At 28.5% G+C, this 20,563-nt stretch overlaps 2 protein-coding genes across 2 annotated transcripts in view; both read right to left on the minus strand.

Moving 5' to 3' along the window:
* Window positions 1-9,612, minus strand: part of LOC100202828 (endoplasmic reticulum aminopeptidase 1) — a 69,741-nt gene extending 60,129 nt beyond the window's left edge. Inside the window, exon 1 of the mRNA XM_065805240.1 lies at window positions 8,861-9,612. Within this exon, the coding sequence (XP_065661312.1) occupies window positions 8,861-9,480 (620 nt within the window). The 5' untranslated portion in view covers window positions 9,481-9,612. The remainder of the gene's footprint in view (window positions 1-8,860) is intronic.
* A 5,320-nt stretch (window positions 9,613-14,932) lies between these two features.
* LOC136085386 (uncharacterized) lies at window positions 14,933-16,646 on the minus strand. The gene is made up of 4 exons (XM_065806688.1): window positions 16,485-16,646; window positions 16,171-16,433; window positions 15,255-15,933; window positions 14,933-15,106 (listed from the first exon to the last, which is right to left on the minus strand). Exons 1-4 carry the CDS (start codon window positions 16,644-16,646, stop codon window positions 14,933-14,935), a joined length of 1,278 nt encoding a protein of 425 aa, XP_065662760.1.
* Window positions 16,647-20,563: the final 3,917 nt, after the last annotated feature.

Raw genomic sequence — 20,563 nt, forward strand, 5'->3', positions numbered from 1 at the left:
ACTAAAAATTAAATTCCTTGTAAATGTGTTTTAGGCTGCATCAAAAATTTGCACAATGCATATGTCAAACTTTTATATAATGCAAGTTATAACGCAGCGATTATTTTTTAATAAAAGGTATATACAGAAATATAATTTTAATAAATGCAGGGCTCGAATTAAGTGTATTTCGATCGTGAACTGTGATTGCATTTCACACCTTCACGATTAGTTTTTTTCTTAAAAAATTATTCTCTAATTTAGCTTTTTTTTTTTTGGCTTTTCTTAAAAAGAGGGGTTCCAGCCGGAATGGAATTCCGTCAAAATTTTCCAGGCCGAAATGCAGGAATTTATTTTTTACCTTTTTTTTAAGACATGTGACAGATTAAATTATCTCAAAAAATCATTGCCCTACACAGGGCAATAAAAAACTATAGGTAAACCTAGGTAAAAAATGCAAATTTCTTAATGAACACAATCTTATTTTATTTGCAGTACTCAATTATGTAAGGATTTCTAGAAGTTTGGGAATATTGTGGTGCAAAAAGAGTTTCAAACTTTTTTAGTTTGAAACTAAAAAAAATTGAAAAATTTAAAAGAATTTTAACGCTCAATAATTATAAAGTTAATTGCAGCGCCGTGCGAAATACCATCCAGCCTTTTAAACATTCCAAAGTTTTTCTTTTGAATGTTTATTAAGATGTCTTTTTAAGACAAAATAGAGGACATATAGAGGACCATTCCTGAAGTTTAAACATTTTGAATAGTTAATTATTTTTTGTTTTTTGAAAATAGTTTTAAAAATAGAAACATTCTATTGCAAATCAGGGATTATTGCAAACGTTAAACCAAAAATTAAATTATAAAAAATTTAAATAAAAAAAATTAAATTATTTTACTTCTGTTCAAAAAAAAAGTTTTTCTAAAAAAATAATTTAAACATATACTTAAACTTAATAAAATATAATTCAATTTATTAGATTTTTTTCATTAACTTTTTATTGCAAAACAACTTGAATTAAAAAATTGAATGAAAATGTCAACTTAAAAACCATTTGAATGAAAAAATTAATTTAACTTAAAATTAAACAAAATTGTAAAAAACATATCTAATGTTTTTTTGCTTTGATATTATTTGTTTGGTCTATAGATTATAGACTTGTATGGTCGATAGGCATGTTTTTGTGCAAATATGAAGTTAACAGTTTATGATGATAATATTTAAATGAATAATTAGAACATAATATAATATAATATTGATTCTATTAATTTTTCATTTTATTTAAAACGCGTTTTATGTCATTAATTTTATAAATAATATAAAACAGCAATAAAACAGTGTCTCAAAGTTGTTTTACATTAAGCTCTTTAATAAGTAGTAATATGTAGATTGCGATGTATATTATACTGACTTTTTGGCCTACAACAAAACGGAGAAGGCAAGCTAAGACTAAAATAAAAAAGTTAATTTTCTTGGTATGTTTTTATTCTTTTGTTTTAATCAAAAAAAATTAGCCTAAATATTTTTTTTTATCATTCTCTTTAATGCGAACACAGCATGTCTTAGAGGTTTGGGATCCTTTTAAGCTGTAACTTATAACAGTAACTTAAGCTATATTAAACTCCGCCAAACAAAAAATGATAAGATATTTAAATATGAGAGATATTATGTTGAGTACGGTCGACGCTGTCAAAAATGGTCTAGAATAGCTCCTGAGAGGGAAAATTTTTTTTTTTAGAGATTAGATTTTTTAAAATTAATTTAAGCCCAAAAATGGTGTTAATAAATAGAAAATAAAATAAATAAAGTAAATTAACATAACATTAACACTTTTTTATTTGTTACTTGCTTATTATTTTAAAATAAAAAATCATTTTTAGTTACAAAGCTGCAATTAGAAATTTAAGAAATAATAGCTTTAAAAAATTGAACATCTATTTATTAATAAAATGTTGAGAAAAAAAAGAAAATTGTTTATACCAAACATTTTTAAAAATGTAATTTTTTAAAGAGTTTTTTTAAAAATTATTAAAAATTAAATATAATAATTTAATATAAATAAAAAATTGAAAGACAATAAACATTCCATAATAGCATTTCTACATTTATTTAACTAATTTTGCGGTAATTATTTGAGTAGTTTAAAAAAGTTAAAGTCTTTAAAAAGTAAAAAAATTGATGAAAAAAATGATTTCATTTTTTTCATCAATTTTTTTAAGCATTTTTAATTTTAAAAAAACCCTGCAGGGGCGGATCTAGGGTACGTCTAATACGTCTTAAGACGTACCCAAAAATATCAAAAATATAAATTATACTATATTCGATTATTAATTGAATTTTAAAAAAGTATATATCTTTTTTACTGAACTGTCAACTCAATAAGATTTAAGTACTACGCTTGCGTTTTACATTTACGGACAATTGTGAAATAAAAATACCAATGGTTCTTGTTTAAAGCGATTTTTAAAACGTATATAAAAGTATCTTAACCGGAGGTTTAAGCAATTCTTGATTAATAATATTTACCTAAACAGATCAATAGACGTACCCAATTTTATTTTAATATATAATTAAAAATCTTTTTAAATTTTTATTTAGCTTGTTAAAAAAATAATTGAAAATTTTCTTTACTTATAACAATTTTTGGACGTACCTAATGCATAACACCCTTAATAAATTTTTGACGAAATCTATTGTTTTGCAATCATCAGGAGGTAAAAATAATAATAATATTCTATAAGTGATAAAATACATCAATAGACGTACCCAGTATTATTTCATTATATTATTTATCTTTATATTTAATTTAGTTTTCATTATTTATTTTTTAAATATTCTGTTTTTTTTATAAAAAAAACACTGTCGGACGTACCCTAACACATACACCCTAATATACATACGAATAATTCAAAATATTCAAAATTTGTTTAATTTTAAATGTTCAAGCATTAATTTGTCTGTCCGAGTATTAATTTAAAATGTCAATCAATCAAGAAATTAAAAACATTATGTTACAAAATGATAAAACAAAATTGATTTCTTTGAAAGATATGTTAGAAAAAAATATTAGTTCTTGTAAAGATATTATTATTGTCGACTCTTGCAAAGCAGAAAAAACTCTTAAAATTTTTGAAATCTATCTTCCAAAAAGTTTTAAAGAAAAACATAATGGCAATTTTGTTGTTTTAAGGTAAAGATGTTTGTTCAGGTTCCATAATTTTCTAAATAACTATTTGGTTAATTGTAATGTTATATTGACTGCTAGCTAGTTAAAAATATTTATAAATTTTTCATATAAATACATTAATTATTATATTTTATGTATATCTCAGGTCTCAATCAACTGGAAACTGTCTGTACAGTTCTATCTCCTTGTGTCTAACTGGAAATAACTGTATGGCTAATGATTTAAGATTACAGACCTCAATTGAATTATTCTTAAATGCCAAATTTTATTCTAATCATCCAACTTTTCATAATGCTTTTGTTAATAATACTAGCTCTTTTCTATGCTTTGATAACATTCTTCCTTTATCAGTATCACTAAATTCTTTGGATTCAGGAAAAAAAAGTATAGATTTAATTCAAGAAGAAGCTATTAATAATTGTAACAATGAAAACTGGTCTTCTTTCCTTTGTATTCTTGCATTATCAAGTGTTTGCAATAAGAAAATAGAATGTTTATATCCAGATTTTGGTCTACATAAGTTTAAAACTTTATTCAGCTCTACTATTGTACCTCGTATAACCTCTTTAAACAATATTGAGTCTTTTTATCTCCTTTTTTGTTATGAAGGTGTTTTATATGATTTTTCTGCTCCTTTCCAACACAACCATTATACCCCTGTGATAATAAAAAAAAACTTAAAACGAAAAATTTCAAATGAAAGCAACAAAATGTCGCAGACTAAAATAAAATATTTATTTTGAGGCCAAACATCAAGATAGTAGTCTTTTATTGGATAATATAAAAAGGAAACCAATGAAAGTCTCTACTCAACCACCATTATCATTATCAAAATTTAGTAAAATTACATGTTGTGAATCATTTTCTTTACCGCCCAATAATTATGATATTGGTTATTTGGTTTCTAACTATACTAGTTATTCAAATGTTGCAAAAACCTTAAGTAATTCTGAACTTCAACATTTAGTTAAATCTGTTTTTGTACCTTGTAAAACATATTCTTTTCCTAAAAATCTGAATGGGCGAAGTTTTCAATTTATGTGGATGGAAAAATTTCCATGGCTCACATATTCGAAAATATTTGATGGAGCTTTCTGTTTGCCATGTGTACTTTTTGGGTGCAATTTTCCATCTGAATGTAGTTTAGTCGAAAGATTATTTAGTAAGCCTTTTGATCGCTGGAATGAAGCTTCTCGTTACTTTCAGATACATGCATTTGGCAAAACCAATGATAGGTCTGTCTGCAGAAATAAAAGCTTACATGTAAAAACTGCTGAAGTTTTATTTTCAATGTTGTCCATTTGGTCTTGTAAAACAGAATCAATAGATATTACATCTCAAAAAAAAGTTCAATCACAGATTTCTAAAAACCGACAGTTATTACAACCTATTATTGAAACAACTATTTTCTATGGACGTCTTGGTCTTTCTTTACGAGGCCATAGAGATGATTCGGAGTTTCATCCTGAAAATGGTGAGTTTTCTAATCATACTGTAGGTAATTTTATTGAATTGTTACATTTTCGTGTTAAAGCTGGTGATAAAGTTCTTGAAGATCATCTTAAATATCATTAACGAAATGCATCTTATATATCTAAGACATCACAAAATCAGTTAGTAAGGTGTTGTGGAGAAGTTATTACTGACACAATAATAGCAGAAATTAAAAATTCTAAATATTTTTCTATTATTGCTGATGAAGCTTCTGACAGTTTAAATAAAGAACAGCTATCATTAGTTATACGATTTGTTGATTCGAAGTTTAATATAAGAGAAGAATTTATCAGTTTTTTACATTGCACAAATGGTGTTACTGGTGAAGGATTATTTGATATTTTGTTAAAAAGTATTTCAGATTTTTCTTTAGATATCATGAATTGCCGAGGACAGTCATATGATGGTGCTGGAGCAATGGCTGGTCATACCAAAGGATTGTCCTCTCGCATTTTAAATCTAAATGAAAAAGCTTCATTTGTTCATTGCTATAGCCATAGGCTAAATTTAGCTATTTGTGCCTCGTGCAACGTACAATATGTTAAGAATCTTCTGACACATGTTAAAGAAGTATCATATTTTTTTAATCTTTCACCTACGAGACAACAAAAGTTAGAGGATCGAAAGTACTGTTCCATCGGCTGTTAAAAAAAAGTTAAAAGATGTTTGCAGGACACGTTGGGTGGAAAAAGTAAATGGATTAGACACTTTTCAAGAAATTTTTATTCCTTTGGTCTCTTGTCTTGAAGAGATGTCTTTAAATGTCAGCTAGAGTTTTAATCACTCAACATCTTCAAGTGCATTGTCTCTTCTGAAACTAATTACAGGTTTTGATTTTATTGTTGCTATGTGCATAACAAGAAATGTGTTTGACTTAACTCTTCCCATAACGCGAATGTTGCAGTCAAAGAGTAATGATATTTATGATGGTTTAAATCTTATTCAGGTGTTGAAAGATGTTGTATCTTCACTTAGAAATGGAGTTGATCAGCACCATCAAATGTGTTATGAATAGGCTTTAAAAATTGCACAAAATATTAATGTAGCCGAAACAAAGCCAAGAACTTCCTTTATTTCCAAAAACAGAGATAATACACCTTCCGAATCTATTTCTGATTATTTTGAGTTTGTTATCACGATTCCTTTGTTAGACCATCTCAGTGTTCAACTAGACACAAGGTTTGATGATACTACCTTAAAATGTTATAAAGCACTTGTGCTAGTTCCTAGAAAAATGATTTCAGTAGTGCAATGTTCTCGTGACACCAGTTGGAAAGACTCCATCATATCTTTCAGTGACTTTTATGGAACAGATTTACCGAATCCGCTTGCTTTGTCTGGTGAGCTTGATTTATGGGAAGCCTTCTGGTTAAATTTTAAAGGAGATATCCCTTCTAATATTTCTGAGACTTTAAAAGCGATAAATTTTCCTGGTTTTGAAAACATAAAAGTTTGTCTAAAGTTACTTGCTACCTTTCCATTAACTTCATGTGAGTGTGAGCGGTCATTTTCTTCGCTTCGGCGCCTAAAAAATTACATGCGAAGCACCATGGTTCAGGACCGCCTAAATGGTTTAGCATTAATGAATATTCATACAGAGATAGTTATAGATATAAAAAAAGTCATTGATAAGTTTGCTACTATTAATCGTAGATTAACTTTTAAATAAAATTGAAATAAATATAAAATATATTTAAAAAAAATTTAAAAATATAAAGTTTAAAAAAATACAAATTACTAAAAATAAAAACAGAACAAAAATAGTCATCTTTATTTGCGACTGGTAAAAAAAAAATGGCTATTTTCATAGCCACAAATCTTTTTAAAACATTATTTGGCATAAAGAAATTATTGGCATACATCGCGTTACATACGTTGGTTTCAAATATATTGTTGTTGCTGTTATCATTATTTGTAAATGCTATGTTGTAATAATTATATTGTAAACGTTTTTATTTTTTGAAGTTTTATGTATTATGCAAGTTTAAATAGAATAAAGATTTTAAAACTTACTTTTGCTATGCAAAATGTAAAACTAAGATTGCGGCATCTAATTTCTTTATATAAAATTCAATATTCATTATTATAATAAGTAATTATTTTGTTATATTTATATTTTTTATGTTTGTTACAATATAAACATAATATATAATTATTTACGATAAAAATATAAGATGTGTAAAATGTGTAAGATTATAATTTAAAAATGGAATGTGAAAATATTAAGCTAATTTGTGAGTATAAATAAATCTAACTTGTCAATATAAATAAATTTCTAAATTTTATGTAAATATACGATTTTACTATGGTAAGATGCCCTAGTAATATCCTTGCGTATTTTTTTTATAAATACAGAGTTGTCACTAGGGAAGAGCGGTGTCTAACCCCCCACCCCCTACAAAAACTTTATTGAAAAATTAGTCGGCAAATTTAGACTTGTATTAGGCAAGTTTTTAACTATAGTCAGCAAATGTCAGTAAACGATGACTTTTTTTTTTTAGAAGTAACTCGGCAAAAACATACGTTATTTCCTCCCCTCCCCCCCTCCTCCTCCTTAAAGATCTTTTCGGAATGGCACTGTGTATATATATGGTGTATTAATCCTTCCCCTCCAACTCCGGAATTGTGGGGGGGGGGGGGAGAAAAATTGCTCGTGGAAAAATCAGATCCGCCCCTGCCCTGTATAGTCTGTTTCTTTAACAAAAGTATTTTTAGTTATGGTTAAATGCTTTATTATACAACCAGACATTTTCTAAATAAGATAAAAGATATTAAAACATAATTTCAAAAATAATTCAAAAACAAAAAATTTTTTTTTTTGTTTTTTTTTGCAATTTTACATTTTTCAAAAAATATAAAACTGCTGAAAGCATGTAAACATCTTATGTTTATGTTTCAGGGCTATTCAAGACACTTTTGACAGCATTGATGCCCAAATACGTTCAATGCTGTCAAAAGCGTCATACATACATATGTTCATATATTGAGGACCTTTTTTTTATTTTTTTATATGGCAAATATAGTTTTTTTTTGCGAAAAAATGCCTATATACAGTAATTTTTCCTAAAAATTTCCTTACGGCAGGTGCCAGCATGGCAAGCCTTCCAGAAGAGGCGTACATATTTTCGTCTTGTATAATCGTATGCTTAAGTATTTTTATTTAGACAACTTGGTCATGGTTGTTTGCAAGTATTATTAAAAGCAAAAAACTAACAAAATAGGAAAGTAAAATAAATTAAAAAAAAATTTATTTCCTATATTTTATTTGTTTTATTTTAAAGGGTAAAAGCAAAAATATATGTTGCTATCTGTTTGTAAAATATATTTGTACCATTTTAATGTAACAAGTATATATTGTCCCTATATAAATATGTTTATGTAATGAGTGTGTATATTTTTATGTAAAACTTTTTTTATTATACAATTATATTCATTTGTTCATTAGCATATGCACCTTTATGTTATTTGATTAAAATGTTTACTTCATACACGGAATGTTTATGGTTAGAACTCCACCACTATTCAGTTTTTTATTGATTTTGTTTTAAATACACAGCCCAATTTATTTTCCTAGAATAGCCCTTGATTTCATACATAAAATGCGAGCTGCATAACGCTTCTTTTCAAAGCCTGGTGTCATAAAACAACTTAAATACTATGAAAAAAAAGAAATAATGAAATTATGGTTTCAAAAAAACAGCATATAATAATGATTGTGTGGTGCTATGAAATAGCACTGAATATTTTGTGTCTCTTGTTTTTTGATATTGTGAAAAATGTGGCTGTTCTAAAAGATAGGTGTTACCTAACAGATGACAATGTAGTAAATATTTTTTACTGCAACAAAGTTTAAAATGTAAGTATTTGCTGTAAAAAGTGCTGTTCAGTGCACTTTTCATAAAAAATTAATGAGCAGAACATATTCACACAAAATATTAATTAGCTAACAAGTTTTGCTTTACAATGAGAATTGAATTTTTAATTTAATAAATGACTTAAACTTTTTAAAAGTTCTTTTTGAAAAAAAGGTGCATACATTTGTTGAGTTATAATATAATGTAAAATAATATTGTAAGACCATTTTATTAGCTGAAACCAGTTTATTAAAAAAACCAGCGAAACCATAACTAATCTAATTTATAAACTTAATATTTACTTAGTTATTGTAAATAAGTATATAAATATTAGAATATGAATACCTTTTTTCACCTTTACTGGTAGTATAAGAACTTTTGTAAAACCCTTCTAGCCCATTTGACAACCTACCATTAAATCGTATGAAAAGAGTGTACTGTTTTCCAACTTCTAATTCATGCTGCTCATTCATTCGAATCATTAAAAACTCATGTTCCACACTTATTAAATGATCTTTTACAGGAACTTGTGGAGAATCTTCTGACTCTTTATGCTTTAACAATGAACCATGATAGCATTTCACTTCAGAGATATTTAAATCTTTTACATGCAATAATACGGAATCAGTTTCTTCAGTGATATTTATAAGTATCCTAACAGTTCCAGTAAAACCAAATTTGTTATCTGTGATGTTAGGGTGTAAGTAAATTTTGTATGTGTCTGGTATTACATTTAGAGGTAAACGAATATTTGAATATGGAAAGAGTTCCTCTCTTTTCGAATTCTTTAGCTTATTTTCACGATCAGTGTTTAAAATAACACCAAAAATAACTCCTAAAGCTATTAGGACAACAACACCAACTCCTGTCAAAATAAGTTTCCAATGTTGAGACCATGTAGATCCTTCGTATTTATTACTTTTGTTTTTACTCTCATTTAGTAATCCAGTTGAAGCTTCTGACATTTTCAAAATTTATATATATTTTTATTTAAATATATATATATATATATATTGATTTAAGTTTTTAATACAACGAAAATTAAAACATTTGCAAGAGAGGAAGATGTTTATGTTTTTGTCTCAGTGATTAAATTCAAGACGATTAATTCATACTCGCTTAATAATAAATTCAGTAAGATATCACTCTTTAAAAGCACAAATAATCAAGCTTTAAATAAAATGCAGCTCAACTATATTTTTCCAATGTAAAAAGTATGGCATATTTTATTTAAATGGCATTATTGTATTTAAAAAATATTTTTTATTAAAAAAAATTAATTTTTTTTTAATATTTCTTAAACTACTTTTTTTAATACTAATAAGCATTTATTTTAATTTGACATTATATATATAGTTTAAAATAATCTGGTCACGAATTTTTACTTTCCTAATCTTGGTTTTATTTCAATTCAAATTCAACGAATCGGAACAGTTTTTCTCTCTTTCTGTATGTTAAAAATAAAAGTGAATCATAAACAAATAACAAATTAAAGTAAAAAAACACAAAAATTTCAATACTTAATAGCAACAAAATATTATTGCATAAGACTAGATGTCCTAATCATTTTATGTGGGGGCTCAGTCAGGACCCAATTATTTTATGTGGTCGATTATTTTCTAAGCCCTAAAACATATGTAGATAACGAAAGCTTTTATATATTAATCATTCTTGAAAAAATAAAAAGTAGCCATGGCGCATTGGTCAGAGTTGCGGCTCAGAACCAGGAGGTTCGTTGTTCGATACCGGTTCTGGCCATGTAAGCGGCAATGGTAAGGAAGAAGGCGTGAAATTTCTGGTTTAATGCTCCTTTGCATTGTTCTGTGATAAGGCCATTAGGTTTTATAAATTCTTGACCAATTTTGTATTGTTTGGGTAAACACGATCAACAAACCCAAGACTTGAAACTAAAAGCTTTACATTGGTACCACATGTTGTTTTGAGTTTTCAATGCTTCTTTCCAAACTCTGCGACACTTTTTGCACCTCTTGATGCCATTGTCTAATCGTCATAAATAGTAAAGCCTTTTTAAAATTTCCCTCGAGTCGTTCTGTGAAGTGTTGCAACATTTTATACGTTTGAGCAGGAGTCACTGGTGTTGTTGATAAATTTTGAAGTTGACAAATCGCTGAAGTTTGATGCTGTCTGATGTTAAATAGTGGTATTGGCTGATGTTATTATGATGAAGCAGGCTCGGATAAATATGATGAATCAGGCTGAGATGAGCAAATTGTAGTTTGATTGATCAACTTTGCTAATATCAAGTGAAAACAAACAGCGTTTTGAAATCCAGCGATTATTTGTGTTCGTGTAAATGCGTCACCGGAGCAAAAAAGTTTTGCTTGTAGTTTTGAATGAGACTTTCTTTTTTTAAGCTGTTGAAATTTGTAGCTGCATAAAATTCTGTAGGTAATCTGCGACAAACTCGTTTAATGTGACAATATACACTACATCTAACGGTTGAAGTATGTTGGACGAATAAGCCGGTATAACATATATATAACATATCAGTCTGATCTTATTGTCAAAGCAAATACGTGCAACTTCGTAAGTAACAATGAGTAATCCAAGACTAAAATTCAAGATTTAATATAGTCCCAGACTAATTAATATAGTCCCAGACTAATTAATATAGTCCCAGACTAATTAATATAGTCCCAGACTAATTAATATAGTCCCAGACTAAAATGTGAATACATTTTAGTCTTTTAATGGTCATATTTTAACCGTTAGACGTAGGTGTATATTGTCACGTTAAAAAAATTTAGCGCAAATTACTTACAGAACTTTATGCTGCTACAAATTTCAACAGCTTTACAAAATCTTTTAGGAGCACCTTTATTACTACAAAAAAAAAAGAAAAAACCTGTAATTAAAATAATTATTTTATTAATTGATTAATCGATTAAACTACTCAATTTAAGTACACCAAACAAATTACCTGGAAGTAATTTGATTGCCAGTATGAATACTTTAGTGAGCTATAAAATAAATTGTTTCTCTTTCATCTAACCCGACTTGGGTGTTGTAAATACTGTGTTTCGTGGTCCCCTCACCCCATTAGGTAACCCCCTACCTTTACCCCAGTTTTTGCACAGACGTGATATTGATTTGCAAACTACGAATGGTGGCAGAATGGTACCGATAGCAACTAATTTTAAAGAGCGTTTAGCACCAAGACTGCAAACTATATGCTGTATACCTTGATCGCCTGAAAATTCGCTTTCGTAAAAATTCCACAAACTGCAGTCCAACACAGTTTAAAAGTGTTATTTTTGATATTGAAATAACTTTTTATTTTGTCTTCAATACAAGAGTAATAGAAAAAGCCGGTTCTTGCACATTTTTTTTTTACTACTATAAACTTAACCATAATTTCTTTTCATATTTACACTATAACTTCAACCATAATTTCTTATCATATTTCAACCATTATCTTAACCATAATTTCTCAACTTATTTCAACCATTATCATAACAATAATTTCTAAGCCAAAATAATATTTATAAAATAAACAAGCTTCATCATAACCATAATCTATATATAAATTATGATTACATCATAACCATAATTTCTGAGCCAAAATAAGAAATATATAAAAAATTTTAATTTTAAATCAATTTTTTCAAGCTAAGCGTAAATGTAATATAGCTACGCATAATATTAAAATTGTCCTATTAAAACATATAAACTTCCAGATTGTCCAATTTGTTGATCCCCAGAGTTTAATGTAACCACTAATCTTTTTCCATTAGCAACGCTGAGCATGGATTGAGTATAATTTCTGTAAAATGAGGTAGTAGTTGTAGAATCAATTGTTTCTTTTGATTGATACAATAGTCCAGATTCTGTATTATTAAATGAGGTAATATTGGCACCGTTCCATGAAGCAAGATAAAATCTCCTAAGCTAGATTAACAGTAAAAACATGAACTATTAACATCATATCCAGGAAATATTGTATAATTACTATAGTTATATGGTGTCCAAGGTTGTATAACAGAGTTAGTATTTACAGTAGAATTGAGTGCGTCATACATGCGTACTCTTGATTCCCACCAATCTCCAGATCTACAAACATCATGCATTCTAATATATTTTAAATAAACACCATTACCATTTACTACAGTATCCAATAATATATATTCTCTACCATAAGTTGTGTTCATATATCTAAATGTTGATGAGTATAATTTAAGAGATGAAATTGATTGTGGTATTGATGGACCTAATGTAATAAAAGGTTGTAACTTATATGTTAGTGTATCACCGGTTTTATTGAGCAATTGAATTGTTAGATTGGATTAAAATGGTAAACCAAGTGTAAAGTATCCTTTCTAAATCATTATTAGTAAACGCATTAAAACCTTGTAAAGAGTTTGCATAAAATGTTTCACCACCAAGTGGAACAAACAAAAAATCACAGGCTTTTGGTATAGTATTTATTCCAGTATTATCTGTAGAAGAAGAAGAATCTCCTATGTAAAGTATATTACCTGCGTATATTTTAATAAATACGTTACCTGGTACACTTCCAGTAGTAATTGTTCCTGTAATTGCTAACCATAATCTTCTGAGAATACCTGGACCACCATTTGAATAAAAATTGCTGATCTATCAGCACCTGTATGTGCTGCAAGAGTCTGTGATTTTACTCCAAGGCATATTAAACTTGAATTTGGTATTATTTCTAAAATGCTAGGATTAGATATTATTTTATCAACATATTTTTTTGTAGCAGCGTCATTTGAGTTGGTAGGTTCTGCTACATTTATCAATTTATTAGAATTCATGTTAATATTACTACATGCATTATTTTGTCCATCTCTCCTAATAAACAAGTTAGTAGCTGAAATGTTGTTAAACCATTTTCTACTTGATTTGTAGTTGAATTTTTACTGCGTCCGAATTTATCAACAGACATTTTTATATATAGAAAATTTTTAAACTCAATTTTTAAAAAAATTACCATAGATTATATATAATATTCTGAAAATCATACCCTTCATCTAGTTTTTTTAAAACATGAGGACACAAGTGTCCACAGAATGATGTATTTCCAAACTGAACTCTTTCGCTATTATAATAAACGGGACTTTTTAAATAATTAACAATTTCAACTGGTGATGGTTGAGCATAAGAATCAAAGTTTTTTTATCTCCGTCTTTGTACCACCAAATCCAATGAAATCTCTGCGTACTTGAATCTCCTGTATTTAATATTCCACATTCTTTTTTTATGTGTATTTTTAGGTAATTCGTTTCTTACAAATACACCTTTAAAATGTTTAATTTTTAGTTTTTTTGCTGCTTTGATTAAAATTTGTTAGTGGCTCATTTGGTAAAATTATTCCTTTAACATTGATAAGTTTATGATAATTGTTTTTAACCGTTTCCATTTTCTAATTATAAATTGTTTTTTTCTTCTAAAATAAATCTTTGACCTCTTTATTGACCTCTTTGACCTATTTGACTTATAAAATCAGGGCCGTCTTAAGGCCATCGGGGGCCCTAGGCTAGACTTAATTTGGGGGCCCCCTTTTTCCTTAGTAAAAAAATTAAATCAAATACTAAAATAGGAAACATTTATTAAAGCAATGATAAAATTTACATGTGACGTTTACGTGATTTTTTTCTTGAAAATTCTTTAATAATATCATCAAAATCAATGGTTAAAAGAACATCTGATTCAATTGACATTAACGACAAACAGTTCAATCTTTCTTGCAGCATGGTTGAGCGGAGTTCATTTTTTATAAGTTTTAGTTTTGAAAATGATCGCTCGCCAGTGCAATTTGAGACCATCATTGACAGAAAAATTCTAAGGGAAATTTCAATATTTGGAAAAGTTGATTCCAAGTGGTCTCTTTTTAATGTTGAGTAAAATTCTGTAAATGAATGTTCATCTTTTGAAATGTAATATTTAAATTGCTGGCACTCAAAAAAAAGTTCATTTTCATTTATGTCCTTCTTATAAATTTGTGCTAGGTTTGAACAATGGTCTTTTAGTTCAACATTGGCAATTGTTTGAATGTTTACTAGAAATCCGAAATTGTCATTGATCTTCTCATATGCTGATGTTCTTTTTTCTAAATTTGATGTTAGTGAATCAATAACAGGAAGGTATGTTTCAATTTTGAATTTATAACTTCCCTGAAATTCCAATTCTTCAGCCTCACCATCAAAGAAGGCCATACGTCGGCTTCTTTTTTTTGTTCTTTTTGAAAAATCTCTGTAGTCAGTGTTTGGAAGCAAGATTTTGGCTTTTTCCTGGTAATTCTCAAATTCACTCCTCAAATCTTTAATGAAATGCAACAATGACTTTAGAATCCGAACTGCAACATCCAGGTTTAAATTTTCTTTCTGTAAAATCTTCGATGTTTCATTAAAATGACAAAGAATATCATTCCAGAAAAACTCAGAAAATCTCAAAAGTGTTCATTTTCGTGATGAGATTTTGAGCATCATTTTGAGTTTCTTTTGACTGACTTATGTCCTTGATCAAAAATTCAAGTGCTTTTTTAATCTCATCATAACTGTCATGCAGACAAGTCACAGCATCTGCACGTGCTGACCATCGAGTTCCAGAAAGCTGTTTGACAATTTTTTTGCCTTTGCCAACAAAAGACAGAAGCACTTGCCAACGATGAGTTGATGCAGAAAAAAAAGTTGTAGAGGCATTGAAGAAAGTCAAAAAAAATAATTGCTTCTAAACAACATCCAGCTGCACTGTTGCCAACCAGATTTAAAGAATGTCCAGCACAAGGAATAAACAATGCTGATTCACTTTTGTCTTTAATCCTCTTTTGTAGGCCTGAGTACTGTCCTGCCATATTTGATGCATTATCGTATGACTGCCCACGACAGTCAGATATTGAAATTTCATTTTCTTGTAAAAAATTCAAAACCACTGTTTCTAAATGTTCAGCTCCATGCATGTGAATTGGAACAAATTGCAAAAAACGCTCAACTGGTGCCAAGTCTTTAACATATCGAACTGTAAAAGTTAATTGATCTACATGTGACAAGTCTGGAGTTGAGTCAACGCTGATTGAGTAGTATTTTGCTTTTTTTAATTCAGAAATTATTTCGCCTAAAACTTTTTTTCCCATTAGGTATATAAACTTCTCACAGATATTGGCGGAGAGGTATGAAGTATTACCTTTTCCAGAATTTCCATGTTTTTTCATGTGTTCATGTAGGAATGGGTCAAACTGGCTAAGTAACTCAAGAGTTCCTAAATAATTACCATTTTGCTCTGAACCAATGGTTTCATTGTTTCCACGAAATGGCAATCCTCTTGATGACAAGAACTTTACAACTGCAACAATTCTTTTCAGCACATTTTGCCAGTACAATTGTTCGTTATGTAACTGTTTTAATAATACAGAGTCAAGCTGGCCACTTTCTCTCTGCCAACTGGATTAAGTAAGCATATTTTTGTGATGTTCAGAACCATTCTCGTGTCCAGATATACATTTTAAGGCATTTTTCCAGTAATCAAATCCAGTTGTGGAAAAATTAGAGTGTTTGCTGGAGAATAAGGTACAAGCAAAGCAAAAAACAGAACCTGTTGAAGGTGAGTATAATAGCCATTCACGATTGACAAATTCGCCATTGTGTAGTTCACGTCTAAAGCAAGATTTTGATAAGTACCTTTTTTGTCCGCAACTCAACCTTTCCGAATTTTTGAAGCTCCCATCATTGTTCTGGCACATGGACGGGCCATTAGAAATCCAAAATGATTGAGCTTCTTGGGATAACTGATGCCACAATGCTGGGTCAGTTTCTTGAGTAGTTTTTGTTATTGCGTTTGGATAAGTTTTAATTTGATTTGATTCTGGCTCCTGTGCTGGTTCTGACTCTTGCTCTGGTTCTGGCTCCTGCTCTGGTTCTGGCTCCTGTTCTGGTTCCAGTTCCTGTTAAATTTCTAGAGTTTCATTTGGCAACAAAGCACTATCAATGCCTACGAAATTTGAAGTTGGACAAGGAAATACATCTTCGGACACAACAGACTTTGACTTTTGTACCAAAAGAAATGATGTCAAAGGAAGATATTTTGAAATGTCTTCTTTTGCTTTAGCGGCTTTTTTCCTCTTTGCAGCACCACTTTGATAAGTCCGATTAGACATGTTAAATGACTTTTTTTCAAAACAGATGTTTTAAGTTGATCACAGCAATTTCAAATTCAATCTAATGGGATATTTTAAGTGCTTGTATTTAACACTTCTTATCGGAAAATTTATGTTTATTTTCGGACGCATGCATACATTTTTGCTTATCAAGAAAAAAAAAATTCCCTAGGGGGCCCCCAAACTGAAAAACTGATACTTTTCTAAAAATAATCAAAAAAAATCTTATCAAGAAAAAAATTATTCCCGAGGGGCCCCAAAACTATGATTTCTTCAGAAAATTTAGAAATATAATTTTTTATTTATATAAATTTGAAAAAAAATCCAGACACATTTTGGGGGCCCCTAAAAATCGGGGGCCCTAGGCTGCAGCCTACCTAGCCTATGCGTTAAGACGGCACTGTATAAAATTATTTCTTCTTCTTTTAGTTTGTAGTGCCCATATGCTAATGTGTGTATGCCATCTTCCTAAATAACTCTTTCATCGTCTTCTGCGCTTAATGCTATTTTATTGATCTCTTCTGTGTAAATTTCATGTAAATGGGATCTTGATACATTTATTTTCCTAATATGATTCCTCTTACTTAATAAACAATCTTTGTAATCTTCATTTGTTATATATTTTTTCACAACATTTTTCTTTACTCCCTTACATTTTTTGTTATCTTTTCCGTGTACTTTGTAAGAATACAACTTTGATCTAAGTCCTATAAATTCTTCAATTTGAGCTCCTGCTGTTTCATCTTTAAACATTCCTATTACTTTCTTACTATCACCAATTTTAAAACCTACATTATGCTGGGTGCTTTGGGTCAAAATCACTTGTATCAAATCTGCTTTCAACATTATTAGAAATATCTGCATAAAAGTCTTCTGTTTTTATTTCGCATGCTAAAGAACCTGTATCTGTGAATAATAGTTTTGCTCGATCATAATATTTATTCTTTATGTAATCATTGTGAAATTCATACATTAGTGTTTTACTTAAATCTAGTATACACATACCTAAGTAAATTGGTTTGTTATAAAGTAATTTTTTTCTTTTCATATGTATTACTATTAAGTTTTCATCAAATATTGTTCTACTTTTAAAGTTGGGTTTAGATGCTTATTTAACAGCTTCATCTCTATTTGTTACTAATCTCAAATCAATTTAATTTTCAATATTCTCCATTATTTTTCCAAATACTGAATTGTTCATTAGTTTAAAAAAGTTTTTTTCAAAATCATTAGTTGCTTTAGTTCTTTGATTTGTATTTAGTTCAATGTATTCACTTAATCATGTTCTTTCTTCAAACTTTATCCCTCTATAAATTTTTGTAATCTTTATTCCTCCTAATCTTTTATACAGTTTAAGATTTTTGCAATGGATTATATAATTTTTCTTATTATTCAAGTTAGGCACTAATTTTTCAACATTATCAACAGTTATTCTTTCAGGAGCAAGTGGATAATCATTATGATTATCATGTAGATTTTCAGGGTAATCTAAAACAACTTCCAGTATACAGGGAATTGATCTCCAGTTTATCAACTCATTTTTATCCATCCATTTAAAATCATGTGTTGGAAGTGGCTTACTCATTGCCCACCCATATAAATTATTAGCATCTAGATACTGTATATATGTTGATTGTTTGATATCATACTAATACCTCCGCGTATTCCATTTTTTATCATCAGTATCATATCATAATTACTCAGCAATTCTAATTTTATTTTGGTTTTCTTTAATGCTGCATCCTAAACCAATCCTGGTGATGTATAATACGAAGCGGGATCTAATTTATAACAATTAATGCAAATGTCTCTAAAATTTTCAAATACATCAGTTAGTCGCAGCACATCTGAAACATTGTACAAGTCATGATAATCTCTTAATGTTTTACAATTAAACTCGTTCTATATAATTTGTGCATGTGAATAATCATCATCACTTATACCTTCATCATTTAATTTTGAAAAGAACGATCTTTTGGCGGTAATAGTGCTTCAGATAATTTAGTAATAGAATCAACCCAATCATATGGGTACACACCTTTTCTTAGTAAAAAATCCAATTTTTTACCTTAATATAATTTTCTGATATTTTTACATCTTTTGTTAAATTCTTTGATAAACTAAATTAGAAGGCATAAATCTATAACTATCTATCTATGAAAATAACTTCACGTTTAATTTCTTTACTCTTCCCATTTTTATTAATAAATTAACCAAGTTTAATTTCTCTAGAAAAGCTAATATACTTTTTTTCATTGTTTGGTATACAAACTCAACTCTCCTCCTGATAATTTCTATATAAACAAGTGACAATCATAACCAGATAAGTTGTGAAATATAACTGGAAAGAATTTTAAAATTTTATTTTTTTTAGTATAATTTTGATGAGCAGCGCCTCTATATTTTCCAGTAATATGGCAGTGGTCACGTACTTTATCTTTTTCAAGATCTTCTCCACAAATGTGACATGATACTGTAGCATTAAAATCATCCTCGTTTTTGATGATACTTTTTTTAAACTTGATCATGTTATAAATTTTCTTAATATCTTCTTCTAAGCTGTCAACAAACTTTTGTGCAACTTCATCTGTTTCATTACTTGCAGTAAATGTGACTAATTTACCTAGTTTACTTTGATAAAAGCTTTCATCAAAACATTTAATAGCAGAATGAGCTTGGAATATGTCTTTGATATTGCTTAGTATATGAATCATTCAGATTTGTTGTACAAGTGTTGATTGGTTTGATAAAACTTTTAAAGTCGGCATATACTACAAATGGAACTCTCATTGATCTATAATGATTAATAAATTGCATGGTTGAATTTGGTTTTGGAAGTTCAATACGTACTGAATTATGTGTGTCACAATACAATTTGTGTTAAGATAAAGATTCTTCAGAATTAAACCCAAGTAAGCAATTTCTACAATAATTCACGTAATGTTAATGACTAGATGATTGTGAAGAAAGTAATCTGCTTAAACTTTTTATTAAGCAATAATAATTAGTTTCACCATTTGAGATTAATAGTAAATCTATTAAATGTTAACGATTATTACTTTTTGACATACGTAAAATATGAACTGATGAATTTTCATATTCAAATACATTGACACTAATATCTGTACAATTTTTCTTAAATTGTGTAATTTGGTTTAATGATGCTAGAAATTCTATTTTTTCCCAATTTATTTTTTTAGCTTGATTTTTAAGCTCTTTATCTACTCTTTGAGGATTATTATCTGTTGGATTTAATGCTCTTGTGACACACCACTTAAAACACTCATTACCATCATTTTTTATATTAATTATTGGTTTTTTAGTTGCTAAATTTTTATCAAGTGGAATGTATGATTTAGCTTTAAGAGGATTATACTCTATATTATTTATATCTATCTTTTTTAATAGAAAAAAATCTCCAATTTAACCCTAACTGTTGAAATGATGATAAATTTTCTAGAATTTTCAGCTTTGATATTTCATATAATTCATTCAAATCTGTTGATTCTAATACAACTTGATTCTTAGTTCTAAATGAAGAAGTTGTGGTTAAAGTTTCTCCTGTTTTAATATTACAACGCTCCATTTCACAAGTGAGAACTATATAAACCTTTGATTTTCTATTTTCATTTAGTATTTTAATCGCACTATTTTTTGCAAAGTGCATAAATGATAAAACATCGTAACCTTTTTTGCCTGCAGCTGTAAATTGTTTTGTAACATTCCTAATAGATGATTAGGTTAATTTAAATTCTATTTGTTTTCTAATTCCAAATTTATTGTACAATTTTGTAACTTTAGATTTTAATGCTTCAACCTTTTCATTAGCTGTTCTTTTAATTGTATCAGTAACAGACGCAATCCAATCTGCAATCGAATTATTACTTGATTATTTTCGAGATATTGCTGTATTAGTT

Source organism: Hydra vulgaris, chromosome 09 (assembly GCF_038396675.1).
Source record: "Hydra vulgaris chromosome 09, alternate assembly HydraT2T_AEP".
NCBI lineage: Eukaryota > Metazoa > Cnidaria > Hydrozoa > Anthoathecata > Hydridae > Hydra > Hydra vulgaris.